The sequence below is a fragment of the Podarcis muralis genome, chromosome 3 (genome assembly GCF_964188315.1).
Source record: "Podarcis muralis chromosome 3, rPodMur119.hap1.1, whole genome shotgun sequence".
Lineage (NCBI taxonomy): Eukaryota > Metazoa > Chordata > Lepidosauria > Squamata > Lacertidae > Podarcis > Podarcis muralis.
Window position 1 is genome coordinate 85,403,548 of NC_135657.1, and position 15,575 is coordinate 85,419,122.

The 15,575-nt window shown below is 39.3% G+C and overlaps 1 protein-coding gene across 5 annotated transcripts in view; it reads right to left on the reverse strand.

Moving 5' to 3' along the window:
- ADGRB3 (adhesion G protein-coupled receptor B3) overlaps positions 1-15,575 on the reverse strand; it is a 445,105-nt gene that overhangs the window by 426,455 nt on the left and 3,075 nt on the right. For all 5 annotated transcript variants that reach the window (XM_028722675.2, XM_028722676.2, XM_028722674.2 and 2 more), the window contains exon 2: positions 13,765-14,533. In XM_028722675.2, the coding sequence (XP_028578508.1) occupies positions 13,765-14,518 (754 nt within the window). In that variant the 5' untranslated portion in view covers positions 14,519-14,533. The remainder of the gene's footprint in view (positions 1-13,764; positions 14,534-15,575) is intronic.

Genomic DNA, 15,575 nt, shown 5'->3' on the forward strand with positions numbered 1-15,575 from the left:
CCATCTGTGAATAGAAGGGCACTAACTGGATTCCACCCACTCTTCTCTTAAAACTGATCACATCTTCATCTGTTGTTTCATTTAAGATGACATTTTATCTTTACATGTTATATCTTGATCATTTTTAGCAAAAGAAAACACTTTCAATAACAGATTGCAATGTGCTTTGGCAAATCTTATTTCCTGTAAAGATAACTTTTCTGTCAAAGTATATACAGATATTTCAACCAATGGTCCAGCAACATCTTATCAGACAACTGTCAGAGTTCCTGTCAATTTATACCTTGACACACATGCTTTTTTAGTCATGTGATCACTGAGTACTTTATGATGCTGATTGCCATATGGTGATCTGCCATTTTCCAGTTTTTTCCAGTTTTCTCCCCTTTGCCATTGCTCTAAATTTTTCTTTAGCCTCTCTTTTAAACCACAATTAATTCATCTATTTTCCTCTCACACAGTTGTTCCTCTCTGCTCCATATTTTAATATGAAAGCCTTTATTATTATCTTAACCCCTTGGGCTAGCATAAAACCCTCCCCACTCTTTCACTGCCTTATCTTTTCCCTGCAAGCTTTAACTGATTCTGAATAATTTTGTTTGTCTGCGTTGAATTTCCAGAGCAGGATTCAGCAGTGATTTCTTATCATGTCTCTCAATGCCAGAAGCTATTGGGAGGCATGGAAAAGCCAGGGTGAGATTCCACAGTAAGAAGCAGGCATGCAGCATGACTTTTGCTTCATTTTGGCTTACGGCAGATGATTTTATGTAAAAAGGATTACGTTTATTTCCTCTGACTAGGTTTCATAGAAAGAATGTTTAGAATAGCATAAATTTGTAATATAAAACTGCCTAAAGTTTTCTAGCATTCACTTTACACAAAAGCAAAACATATGGGTGTTAGGATGTAAACAAACCTAATTACCTATATGGTCACCACTGAACAATGCCAACATCCACTAGGGAGTTCTTCTGTACAACCTTATTATTATTTAGGGAAAGCAGAACTTTTTTTTTTTAAGGATAAATATCCCATAACTCTAGATTTTTCTGAAGCAGGCTCTTAAATTCAAGGCAGGCCCAAGATATTTTGACACATGATGTAGAAACAGGTGATCTAATCATAGACCTCCACTGTCTTTTAGTTATTTATTCTTTGTCCCTCATAAGGGTCCTGAGGCTGTCTCCATCACTCTAATTCTAACAGCCTCTACACATATTTTTTATTCTCTTGGTGAGCTCTGGGCTATGAAACCTTACGCCGCAATAAATTGGTTAGTCTTTATGGTGCCACACATCTCTTTGTTGTTTAAGCACTATTGTAAAGCACTCCGTGCATTGATCACACAATACAATGAGAAATCTATAAATAATTTAGAATGAAATCAACTGCACGCCAGTTGAACAGCTACAAATATTTTCCCTTAAATAGAAAGCTGCCTTGTACCAAGTCAGGCCTATGGTCTATCTTGCTCAGTACTACCTACACTGATTGGAAGTGGCTCTCCAGGGTTTCAAGCAGTGGTTTCTCCAAGCCCTACTGCTTAATGCTGGGGATTGAATCAATGACCTTCAGCATACAGAGCAGATGCTCTAACACCCTTGCAGTAGTTACAGAATATGCAGAAAACTTTCCAATTTTATCCCAATAATATCTGATAATATGAGCCTCCAACTGAGTCATAATAAAATGCAAGAAGGGATACTTGCAACAAGGGGCATTCTGCGAAAGCTTCCTACTGTATACCTAAGGGTGCGGGCACACCAATCTGTTACAGAATTTTTGAATCCTGAAGGAGGCAACAGAATCTTTACACTGCAATCCCATACTTCCCCACTCAGAAATAAATCCAATTAGATTCAGTGGGGTTTACTCCCAGATAGGTGGGCATAGGGGCTGCTTCCCAAAGCCTATAAGCAGTTCTGGTTCTGTGACATGTATGTAAGAACTGTAATATAAGCCTGCTGGATCAGACCAATGGTCCATCTCTTCCATCTCACATTGACTGTCCAGGTTCCTGTGAGAAGCCTGCATGCTAGACATGAGCACAATGGCACTCTGCCCGCCTGTGATTCCCAGCAACTGGTATTTAGAGGCAAGCTGTGTCCAGCACTGGAGGTAGTACATAGCCATCATGGCTTGTAGAGATCACTAGCCTTTTGCTCCATGAATACGTTTAATCCTCTTTGAAAGCCATTCAAATAGGTGGCCATCACTGCCTCCTGTGGGAGCATATTCCTTAGTTTAAATATGCACTGTGTGAACAAGTACTTTCTTTTATCTATACTTAAAGTTCCAGTATTCAGAACTTTCTCCATGGCATGCATAATTTTATGAAATTCTATCATATCACTTCGTTTGCCTTTTCTCCAAACTAAACGTTCCCAAGCATTACGACGTTTCCTCATCAGGGAGTCACTCCTGGATCATTTTTTTTTTAACAAAAGAAACCTTAATAAAGTTATAGATATGTAAAAACATTCCACTTTCCGTAAATCCCCATTGGACTTCCCCACACCTTCCAAATCTGCGTTCTTTGCAATAACAATATCAGCAATTTGTTACCTTATTTCAAACCTTATTACAACTTTCAATTATTATGTCTCCGCATTCAATATGTTGTATCTCAATTTTGATACCTTTAAAATAAACATAATATGTTTGGTTCACTTATCTTCTTTTCTCATTTGTGACTTATTTTACTATTTGCTTACTCATATTTGCTAAAGCATAACATTTTCAATAACATGCACTATCTTAAGATTCACTCCTGGATCATTTTTGATTATGATATTGGCATCTTGATTTTCAGTTCCTTTCATAATGATCCCTAGCATGGCCTCGACTGTATATCTCTCTCCATTCAGAGGATTGCCTATTTATTCTTACTCTCTGCTTCTTGCTACTTAACCGATTCCTGGTCCACAAGATGACCTCCCCTCTTATTCCATGACTACTAAACTTACTCAGGAGTCTTTGGTGAGGTAACTTGTCAAAAGCGTTTGGAAAATCAAGTACAGTATGTCAACCAGATCACCTCTGTCTATATGCTTGTTGACACTCTAAAAAACAACAACACCCCAATAGGTTTGTGAGACAGGACTTGCCTTTGCAGAAGCCATATTGGCTCTGCTTCACGAAGCCTTGTTCTGCTTGGTTACTTTATCTTTAACAATACTTTCCCATCAGTTTCCCCAGGACAGATGTTAAGCTAACTTGCCTGTGATTTCCAGGATCACACCCAGAACCAGTTTTTTTTTTTAAAAAAAAATTAATTAGGTGTTTCATTGGCTACTTTAAAGTCCTCATGTATGCAGGACAGGCTGATTTGGGACAAGTTACATATTTTTGTTAGAAAATCAGCAATCCCACATTTGAGCTGTTTGCAAATTGTTAGGTGAGCCTGGAGATTTGTCAACTGACTCTCTCCCTCAGTTCCTCCTTTCCGCAAACATTTGTTCAGGCACTGAGATCTGCATTATATCTCCCACTGTGAAGACCGATGCAAATAATTCATTCAGCTTCTCCACAACCTGTTTCTTCTCCTTTAGCACACCTTTGACTTCCTTGTCATCCAAGGGTCCAGCCACTTCCCTAGATAGTTTCCTGCTACTAATGTGTTCAAATAACTTTTTGTTTGTCTTACTATTTTTTAGCAATGTTCCCCTCAAATTCTTTTTTAGCATTCTGTCTGCTTGCACTTTTTGTGCGTGCCAAAGTTTATTCTCCATTTTGCTCTCTTCATTTGGGCAAGACTTACAACAACAAAAAGAATAAACTAAAAAATGTATTTATACACCGTGCAAATATGATTATACTTCACATCAAAATCTTTCATTGAGAACAAAAAAGCATAACCAAAAACTTTAATTGCTAGTATATTCATAAGTCACAGATACATCATTTGTACAGTTGCACTTTCTCTCTTGTACAAAGACTTTCTCCACCATGTTTTATATTTCCTGTTAGCAGTAAATACAAATAATGCCCAGTGGAATACTAATGTGGCCTTTAGTTTATTGTAAGTAATGTAGATTTACAGAGGAACAGCTAAACTTCAATTTGAGATATAAAGAGCCACAACAACTTTGAATGTGGATGCTTTGATAGAGCCCATGGAGTATGACTGAATAAGCTTAATAAAGATTAATTCCCTTGGAAGAAAGAACTCTTCTCTGAATAAATTACTTTCTCTATATTGAAATGTTAAACAGATCATTCTAGTACAAATTAAAACTGAACACTGAACACTGCATTGCTGATATTTCTAGATGATAATATTAAAAATAACTTGGGAGAATAGAAAAGTAATTCAAAAACTTAATACAAAAGGAAAAATACTTTTTTATAGATTACTGTGCTGTCATTCAATATGTGCAATTGTCCAGGAATTTAGTGGCAGTTCTGTGTGAATTATAAAACTCTGGTGTGTGAACTGGGAACGGAATGAAACCACCATTTTCTTGTTTAGTCCTCCCAAGGCTTTTGCATTCTCTCAAAGGAGTCAACTGCAAGCTCCCCCAGCACACCTAAATACAACGCAACCAAGCACACTCTACAGTTGATGTCACTACTAACCCAAAGGAGTCATGCAGCAACTGTTAGCATGCTCAAGTTAAAGGAACAACACAACTAAAGATAGCAAAGTGACTGATATTAGATAGCATGAGTACATTACTTCTTCCTAAATATCTAATTACTATCTCTAGCTGTGATGCAAGGTTTCCAGCACATGATCCAAAGCATGCTTTCATCTGTGCAATAGACAGAATAAAAACAGTACAACCATGTTATTAAATCTGACAATCCTTTCCGAATGGATACAAAAATGCAATTACAAATATTCATCAGTTGCATTCTTGGCAGCATATTAGTAAATTTATGTAATATTTTTCAGCATACTGCTGTCTACATTTTAACAGTTCCATTCCAACATTTATGTTTATGGCAAATTAAAATGAACATCCATTCTCTTTTTTATTCTCAGTAAGGTCATGTAGAACTAATGGCAATTAAACTTATTCCATATATCATCTGTATTTGTCTGGTCAACACAAAGAAATGCTCATTCAAATTTTGACACTGTACTGTTGAAATAATATTAACAACTGTAGGCAGTTGCAAATATTCCAGTGCTTTAGAAGGAGCTTTTCACTCCTTACATATCCTGAAAAAGAGACACACTGACTAGGATCTACGGTTGGCAAAGATTACTCAAGTTAGGATTAAACAGAGGGGCAGGGAAAATGTCACTAAAACAGCATGGGAAGGGCAGTGGCTGCAAAATGACTGATAGATTAAGGAGTTATCCAGAGTGGACTGTGAGCCTGGCTGGAATTGCTACTTTTAAGTGGTAAAGAGAATTGGAATATCTTTGGCTCAGCCCTTGTTGTAACCTGCACAGTGAAAAACTATCATATTAAAATCAAACTTGCAAAACACAGAATTGCTCCTCATAGCAACTGTGAAAACAACTAATGGTATTTCAGTGAATACCAGTGGGCTAGCCATGTTAGGCTGTGTACAAATGTATGTAATTTCAGTAGTGAAGCTGCTGTGGAACACAGTCAGACACAACATTCTGTTCTGAACTGAGCCAACAGGGAAACCTGTTCTGCTAGGATGCAACAGAAGCTGGCTCTACATAATACTGATTGACTTGCTTCTGTGATGTCACAGATTACTTACAGTAGTACCTTGGTTTACGAACTTAATCCATTCCGGAAATCCATTCTTAAACCAAAGCGTTCTTAAACCAAGGCATGCTTTCCCATAGCAGTGGGAGACTCAGTTTACAAAAGGAACACACTCAACAGGAAGCAAAACATGTTCTGCTTCCAAGGCAAAGTTCACAAACCAAAACACCTACTTCTGGGTTTGCAGCGTTCTTAATCCAAGTTGTTCATAAACTAAGCTTTTCTTAAACCAAGGTACCACTGTATTTCTTTTTTGCTTTAAAAACAGTGGGGGGAACCTAATTGGTGTCACTCTGTTGAAGGAGGGAGGAAACTTCCTGTGATTCCTCTTCCTCTCTGCAGACCTCTCCCATTTACTCCACAGCCTTGGAAACCCTATAGAGCAGCTGGGAGATTTCATGGGAGCTGCAGGAAAGAAGGAAGTGCCTAATATTGCCCCTCACCTTCTAATTACGGTATATGTCTTCTGGCAGCAGAACACCGCCAATGGAATCTTTCTTTCTTTCCTTCCACTAAATTAACTTTGAAATTGATAAGGATATAAATGACATTTTAAACAATACAAGAGATATCCCATCTGAAGCTTTGGAGGAAGGGGGTGATGAATGCTAAACAAGCATTTGATTCAGAGTCAAGTACATCTGTTGCTTATGTAAACGCAGCAGAAACAACACTCAACACATGGAGAAAAAAACACATCCAGTCCAGCTTCAAAGTACAACCATATGCAGTGATGAAAAAAGAGCCCTAACACACTTTGAAGGAGGCATGGGGAACTTGTTGTTCTTGGACTGCAGCTCCCATAATCCCCGAACATTGACTTTACTAGCTGGGGCTGATGGGAGTTGGAGTCCAACAGAGCTTTTCCTGCAAAAAGCTTGGGGAACAGAGAGCTTCTAAGTGCAAGCTGGTGCCTGGAAAGAGCAGAGCAATGGGTAAGTGTGGATAAGCCCTCAGAGAATGAGCTAGTCTTTCATTTCCCACTTCTGCATGTGCTGTTTCATATGCAAGATTCCCCTACTGCCAACTCCTTCCCCATGACTGCCCTTCTCTTACTTACGGAGAGCTGTGCTCAGAGTAGGCCTGTGAACATATGCACAAAACACAAGACTGAATGATGCCTTAACAAGTTTATTGTGGCATAAGCTTTTGTGAGCTAAAGTCCACTTCTCTAGATTCCCTTGGATGCTCTGTAAAAGTGAAGTACTGAGGGGATTAGAGGATTTCATTGAATAAACGAAACACATGGCATAGAGCTAGACCTTATTCATGACCCAAGAGAATTTGCTTTTGGAGGGTTGGTTTGCACACACCCTGAATGTGACGTTTATCTTACAATATCTACAGTTTTGTTCTGACCCTGATGCTAACCATGAAAAAAAAGACTCAGTGAATGTGCCTCAGTTACTGTGTGTCAACTATTAAAGTTAATGTACTGGCATACCTAAGAACATTAACTCTTAGGGTAATACAATGCAGCTCCAATCTAGCAAAACTATGATGGTGTTCAGCCAGTAAAGGTAAAGGTAAAGGGACGCCTGACCATTAGGTACAGTCGTGACCGACTCTGGGGTTGCGGCGCTCATCTTGCTTTATTGGCCGAGGGAGCCGGCGTTTGTCCGCAGACAGCTTCCAGGTCATGTGGCCAGCATGACTAAGCCGCTTCTGGCGAACCAGAGCAGCGCACAGAAACGGCGTTTACCTTCCCACCAGAGGAACCTATTTATCTACTTGCACTTTGATGTGCTTTCGAACTGCTAGGTTGGCAGGAGCAGGGACTGAGCAACGGGAGCTCATCCCGTCACGGGGATTCGAACCGCCGACCTTCTGATCAGCAAGTCCTAGGCTCTGTGATTTAACCCACAGCGCCACCCGCGTCCCATGTTCAGCCAGTAGCATGAGCCAAAACAGGGCATATCCAGGTAGCAGCATTCAAAACTTTGTTCCCTCAAGCCCTCTCCCGAAAAGTACCACAAGCTATGAGATCCCTGGGGATGGAATATTAATTTTCCTCCCATTGGAGTCAGTGGGAGAGGTGGGGAGGAATGTATAAAGGAAGAAGAAAGTGACCCCCCCCAACTTTCTGCCATAGTCATAGCTCTGTGGCATGGCTTGTAGTGCTAACTCCACCATGCGATCTCCCACCATAATTTGCATTAAAGCACAAATAAATCGACATTTTCTTTCCAATATAGAGTTACAATATGGAGTTACTCTTCAGTGAAGAGTATCCAGCTGTTTATATAGAATTAACTATGTTTGTTTCAGTCATGCTTTTTAATCCAATCCTTAAGAGGGAAACTATCTCACAATTAATGCCAGATAGTTGAATCTACATGCATGCCCAAGGGCTTCAAAGTTATCAAACCCTCAGGGTTATTAGTTATGTCCTGGAATACACAACATGTTACACAATTGCAAGAGGAATGGGAGAACTTTTGGCATCAACTTGCTTACCTGTATTGTCTGGTGCAATATATTTTGGAAACCAATTTGAGGTTTGTTTGCTTTTACAATCAATATAAGTATATAAATTTTGTGAAGTAAATAAAAAAGTTGAAACTGCTATTAATTTATTGTTTTTACTGATGCTTTAGTGATGTTGTCATGTGTGGTTTTTATATTTGTTATTATTGTTTCTGTTTTATTGTACTTTACTATATTTTTATTGCATTTGTTGACCTGAGAACATTTGTTGCAAAAGCAGGAAACAAATTCAACAAATAATGAACAGAAAAACTATAATGTCATTATCAACCAAATAATAACAAGATAAATACAGAACATAAATTACAATAGTGCATCATTCAGCATAATACTCTTAAATATTGCCATCGACAGGCCTTCCGGTTGGAATGTAGTCATGAAAGCTGAAAATAAAACAATTTGTAACTGTCCTTTAAACTAGTTTTTCATAGTAGCAAACAGATCTCTTTGTTTGAACAAGTATCCATTTGCTGTGTACCCTAAGTCAATTGAAATGTGTTCAAAGCAGCTATCATTTCACATACAGAGCTCCTTTTATGTTGGTGATAATAAACAACTTTAACAGAATAAAGCCAGAATTGGATTTGTTTACATAATGATGCTGTAGTCAGCATCAAATTTTAAAAGAGAGGAGCTAATATAAAATTAGTCCTATAGGGTGCCTAAGAGTCGCTGCCCAGCAGTCGCCACACAGAAAAAGTTTCCTGGCCTTTGCAAAACCTACCATATTTTTCTGTGTGTAAGATGATATTTTTTCCTTAGAAATAATAGGCAAAAATTATGGGTTGTCTTATACATGGATAGCAGAGGTGGGACGGGCGACTGGTGGCAGCAGGCAGCAGGAGACTGGCAGCAGTGATTGGGTGTGTGATTGGTTGCTACGGCAAGGCCTGCTTAGGATTGGCTGCAGCTACGGCAATTGGACTTTGATTTACAGCAGTGGCGAGGCATGCGTGCAATCGGCTGTGGTTGTGTCAAGTGTGCAGGTGGGCCTGGGCGGCGAACATGCAGACAATTAGTGGCAACGGTGATACAAGCGATTTGCACTGGCGGGCAGGCTGTAGAGCGACTGGCGGGGGTGACCCCCCCCAAAAAGCTCAATAACTCTGGGCAATTTCCCCAAAATTTTAGTTGTGGTCCCCCAAAAAAGGGGGAAAATATGGTATATGCCATTTACAAATCCGGGAAAGAACATAGTATGGCTTCAAGCACCAGACCTGAAGTGTATTGGGTCTATTCAGCTTCTATTTCTACCAGCCATGAATAAACATTTCTATTATCTTTAATAGAAATAACTAGTATATTGCATCAGTAAGGCATGTCTGTTCAACAATGGGATCTCAAATTTCAGCAGAACCCTGTGTAACACCAAAATTTGGCACCTCTATGCCTCTTGTTTTCCATCTATCGCATAGTTGCAGTGTCCTGAGGTTCCACGCCCTGTGTAACCAAACTGGTCTCGCTCCCCTAAATCCGTCTCTGTGTTCAACATGCTGAATTACAATCTGGATTCCTATCACAAGCACATAATAGAAACAAACCTGAAACCTGTTATTACATAGATAGATTTGCAGCTTTCAAACTAATTTTTTGGGGGACCATATACTAGAGAGTCAGAGGTTTACTAATATATGGTATTTACGTGCTGCATGAATTTGTTAAACATATTGTTAATTTACTAATCTGAAATGTAAAGTGGATTTTTTTAAAAAAAGAGATTAATTATGGCCTCAGTATATCAACTGAACCAAACAAAACCATAGTTTAGAGTGTTTGGGCTCCTGGAGAGTACAGTAGATGTTCACCACTTTGCTCCTCCCTAGTCATTTTGCTGCTGAGCTGCACCAAACTGTGCTTTGGCTGAGCATGTTGTCTGAACCCAGATTCAAGGTTTACTTCTCTTCGGACAAATCACAAGCTGCAATCATGGTTTCGCCTTTGCACAACACACTAAGCCAAACCCCAGTTTAGTGTAGTGCAGCAGGAAAACAACCATGGAGGACAAAAATGACCACAACCTCTGATCTGGGAGCTCACACATTTGCTTGTTCATGCTAAGCCATTGTTTGGCTTAACATTACATGCAAATGAGAGCTATGTTTGTTTATTTCTGCTTTTATTGCTGGTTCTTACCTGCTTTTAATCTCGTTGAAGAAACAGATGTGACATAATTTTGGAAAATAAACTAAATTAACTACACACACACACACACACACACACACACACACACACACACGTAGACTTAACCTTAAGGCAATGATTTTACTCTTTGAAATGTTTATTTTCTATTGTAGAGTTCTCAAATTCCTTTGAACTCTTAAAAACAGAGTACAGAGCTAGATACCTTTTTCACAAGAAGTTGAATTTGATAGTTGATAAAATACAGTCAGCTTTAATGTATTAAAGTTTCACTGATAAAATTCAAAAACACAGAAGTATGAAAATGTATTTTGCATCAAGATCTAACACCATATAAAAGAAAACCTATCCCCTACAGTGAAAGAGATAGAAATAATATTTTATGTTCTAGAAAAGAACATGAAATCTTTATTTTTATGTTAATATTATATGTTTGCTAATGTCATGAGAATATTATTAATGACAAATAGGAGTCAGTGCAAATAAAATATAAGTGAAATTTAAAGTGAAATACATTCTCTGCATGGTCCATGACTTTCATGTTTTAAAACACGCTAATAAAATTCAGTTTTCACTTACTATCCCTATCTTTTCTGCTTGGTACATTACCACAAGCACTGAGTCACAATTTCCGCCTACATTTTTTAAAAAAATTTAGGTAGAAACATGTATTTGGCAAATATAATTATCACCCACACATGTCTTCATTTCCTAAGTATCCTGTGGCTTAACTGGAATGGATGTTGAGAGAAGCACGTACAACAAGAGGAATGGCATCTCTTTTGCAATTAAAATTTAATTGCTCCCCAAATACAGCAGCTGAGAAACGACACTATAAATGCTCTTGCTGCATGGCCTCTGCATTCAGTGAATAACTGCTCCATCCAAAGCTCTGTGGGAATCATAAGCCCCAATTTGCCAAAATGTGCTAGCTGTCAGACTAGCCTAGAACATTCAGGTCTGACTTCCTCTGGTATATGAGCATCTAGGTTGCCAGATGCTCCACTTTGAAGGAAGCTCCCCTTTGCCTTGCTCCTAAATATGACAGCTTGATAGATTATCATGGGTGCACATACTGTGTCCCATAGGATAGGTGTCAGAAACATCACGTTTAACTCTGTGAAATTCTTAGCAATAAAACACAAGGAGGTGAGAAAGCAATAATCTATACTTTGCAGCCTCTTCCACACTATGGAATTCCAAACAGTACTGCACCCCAGTGTTTGTGCCTTTTTCTGGGGAAACCACTAAGATCAGCATTTGTGGGAACTTCTATTGTGTGCCAACAAAGGATCTGGGTACTCACATTAGTCATATTATCCCATCAGTCCCAGGACTATCTTGATGCATCCATCACAAACACAACCAGCAAGCTCTGTAAATCCATCCACCTACCCTTCTTCAATTGTGTTAACAGCAAACTGCCCCACCACTGCTGCTCTTCTACAAAGCTGGCCATTGGGGATTTGGGCGGGTGGAGGGAATAAATGCTTGTCCCACGCCCCACCCCCTTGCCATCAGGAATGGGTTAAAGCCCGCAACAGCTCCCAATAACAATTACAGCCTTCAAATGCTAATGGGTTCCCATGTCTCTCAGACACTTTCTTCGGTTTAATTGTCTTAATAGTCAGCTTCAAGCATCACTATTTGGGGGGGGGGGGTTCTTCTTCTAAGGGACATTAATTAGTTTTAAATGATGTTAAATACCATCCCTGCCGTTACAAGGGCTTCTATGGGATCTTTACAAGGAACAAGCAGTTGAGTAATTTAAAATCACTTTGTCGTCTTTATCCCCAGCTGCAGACTGAATATGGAGAAACACTGACCTGAAGGAAATCAATGGCAAGCCTTGCTTGCTCCCTTACTACTTTACCCTGCCACCCCTTCCCCCGATTTCCTCCCTGCAACCTTCATCCTCCTCTAGCTTAAAGGGAGTTGAGCTGCTCTCCCCCTGCCCCCATCCCTTAGGAGTATCCTTGGCAGCTCAGCAGTTTGAGCAGCTTCAGCTTTTCTTCTCCCACACCACTCAGCCTTGGCTGCCCTTAAAGAAAATCCTCACAGAACAACGTGTCAATTTTGCATTCCTTCACAAAGGCAACTTCTATTAGGGAGACTGGGAGCTTGGCTCTGCCTCCCCATAGACAGAGAGCTTTGTGACCATGTAGGAACCAGGGAGAGAGAAAACATTTCCTGCATTAAAATGCAACCTTCTCCAGCACAGGGACTACGTTAGGGAATGTCAGCCTATCTAACTAGACCATTTTGAATTTTAATCACACACGTCAAGTGTTTTCTGTATTTATAGCTTAGTTCAATGACGTTTCTACATTTCGTTGCCTCCATTCACATCATTCTCTGTAGCTTTCTGACCCTGGTGCTTGTTTCCTTAAGATTTTACTACATCCACATTTTCTCCCTTTTTTTTTTTTTTTTTTTTTGCACCTGTCCATGATCAGCCACGGTACGAAGGCATGCAGAAAGAAGTTATTGACAGCACAATCCTATACTCAAAAGTTAAGTCCCATTGAGTTCAATGGGGCTTACTCCTGTGTAAGCCCCATTGAACTACAATTGTAGCCTGAATGAATTTCTAAGTGGCTCTTAGAAATGTATTGATAATAGTCTCAAGATCTTTCATAGGTCAGCCAGCTATTTCTTTAAAGAATTGCTTCTTAACATAGCTTGCTGCTTAGTTATTTAATTAAAATGCAATCTCCAAATCATTCATATTTCTTTTTGAGACTATGGCTTCTTCTGGAATGTCTCTTGCCTAGAGATTTATTTATTTTTTTTAAGTAGCAGCTGGCCTCCTTGTGGACTTCTCTAAATACCATGAAGAGATGTGGATGTCTCCAGTTTGTGTGCTTCCTAAAGTCTGATCTTACAAATCCTTATTGAAGCTCCATAATGGATGCTCCCTTATTTCAGAATACCTTGAAACAGATCTCACAAGGTGCCTTATGATTATCCCCCACCCTTGGCCTCTGGGATTCTGGCCAACCTGGATCTTTGGAACTTTGTTCAGGTTACCCATATGCCTTTGGAAATATCTTCCTTGCAAAGCCAAAGCAACAGGATCACATGTGAATAAGCATATGGTAGCTGGGTGGTTGCAGTGAGAAGAAAGATAATAACTTGGCTTCCCAACCTGTCACAATTATTCTTAGCAGGTTTGAAAACAAAACCAGAAGTCCTCAATAAAATATGAGCACTCTTTAAAGGAAATAATAATAAAAAACCCTGCACTTTTCTATCAGATTAAATAAGAAAAATTAAATCCTCCCTCTTGGAAGGAATCCAGAGGATGACTGTCTGTGGACCTTCAGATATCCTTTCATGCAGGCAGCTGGTGTGGAGTGCAACTTTGACAGACATATATATCAGTTGAATCAAAAACAAGAAAGGGCTGTAGGACAGCTGAGCCTTCTTGAAGAGCACCTACCTTCCTTCGGTGGTCGCTTGGCTTCCCTGGTGAGATTGCAGACCTGGGTGGTTTGCAGCTCCTGTGTGAGGCAGCCTTCCGTCTGCTCATTAAGGGGCAGCACTACATTATTGAGCAACACCAGGGAGTGGTCATCTCCCCCCCATTCTCCCAAGTGCTGAGGGCAGGTGCATTTTGTATACATGATCCCACAGGACTCTGTTCTCCCATTCTCAGATTTCAAGCAGCTCTCCAGCCAAGTGCATAATACGTGACAACCAAACTGGCTTGGGCTCACCTTGTTCAACACCAAAAATTCAAAGAAAGACTTTTGATCATCTTCCTTTTTGTATAATCCTATGAAATCGAAGGGGTAGACCCGGCGAATCTGAATGAAATTCTTATCGTACTGCAGAAATACAAAAGCATTCTTGGAATCACAGAGTTGCATTATAGAATGGTTATTCTTTAAGAGATCCTTAATTTTCTCATGGGAAAAATGATCGAACTGATAAGCCAACAGTGAAAAGTTAGAGCAGCTGAAGTCCTTTTTGGAAAATTTCAGGTAAATACTATATTTGGTTGGATCTGGGTTTTCCAGCGTCCAAGTGCAGTTTGTAAAGTTTTTGGGAAACATTTCGCTTACAGAATACGATCCATAAATGACCCCCTTCACCAGCGTTGAACACCAGAAGTCTTGGGCAGCATTAAATCCAAACATAACCAGTAGATAGGTGGAAAATATATAAATCAGCAAATTACGAACAGCCTTCATCCTATGTCATTTGGCCTGTAGGAAAGGAGAGGAAAGAAAAATGCAGGTCGGATGCTTCATGCAATGAAAATTAAACTCCTTCCAAAATTTCAGCCAGCTGTTTTCAATATTTCGGTTAGAATGTGCGTATATTTTTCCTCTAAAGGAGGACTTCTTCACCTTCTTTTTTATTTTTATTTTAAAAAGAGAATTATAATACAAGGAAATTTTGGATGCTGTGTGAACAGTGCCACCATGTGGCCAGTTTAGCTGTCAAATTCTCCATATCCAAATTTTCAAAAATAACATTTGCTACATTATTAATTGGAATGCCTCCTCCTGCTTAAAACATATACAGTTTGGCAGCACATGACTCTCAACCCCAAATTAGGGTTCAATGGTCTTTGTCTGATAGATCACAAGAGGAACAGTAATTGACTTTTAAGCTAAGGAGCCTTTCTATATAACATTTTCATATACTGCCAGAGGAGGGGGATTGGGAGCAGCTGTTGTTACACAATGTATTTTCTATTATGTTTTAGAAATAATTGTGGTGAAGTAGAGTCATGATTTTTAAAATGCACAAATTATTATTTGCTACAGATGGGGTACTATCTCCCATATGGCTGCATGCCATTGCGGTAGCATCCTGGTTATATTAAGATTTCATTTAAAAAGGAAACTCGGGAGGACATATCAAGATTGAGAAACACTGAAATATTGGAAGTGTTATCTTCAAAGGGAATATAGCAGGTTAGACAGCAAGAACTTTTTGCTAGCTATCAGCAGAACTAAAATTTAGAAATCTGAATGCTACAATTTCTGTGTGATATACCCTCTTAGGATACACAAAGTCGATCTATAATATTTCACCCAAGATGGAGCTAGGCAGCATTTCTGTGCTAGAACTTCCCTCTGAAGCAGACCTGGATTATATGTCCTGGTTGTTCCTTGCCCTCTGTTGCTAACAGTTGTGTTTTCAAAATGTGTTGGTTAATGAAATCTACTGTCACCATTTCTCCTTATCAGCACCCTTTCCAAATATAGTAGTTATATTAGTCCTCTACCTGCAATCTTT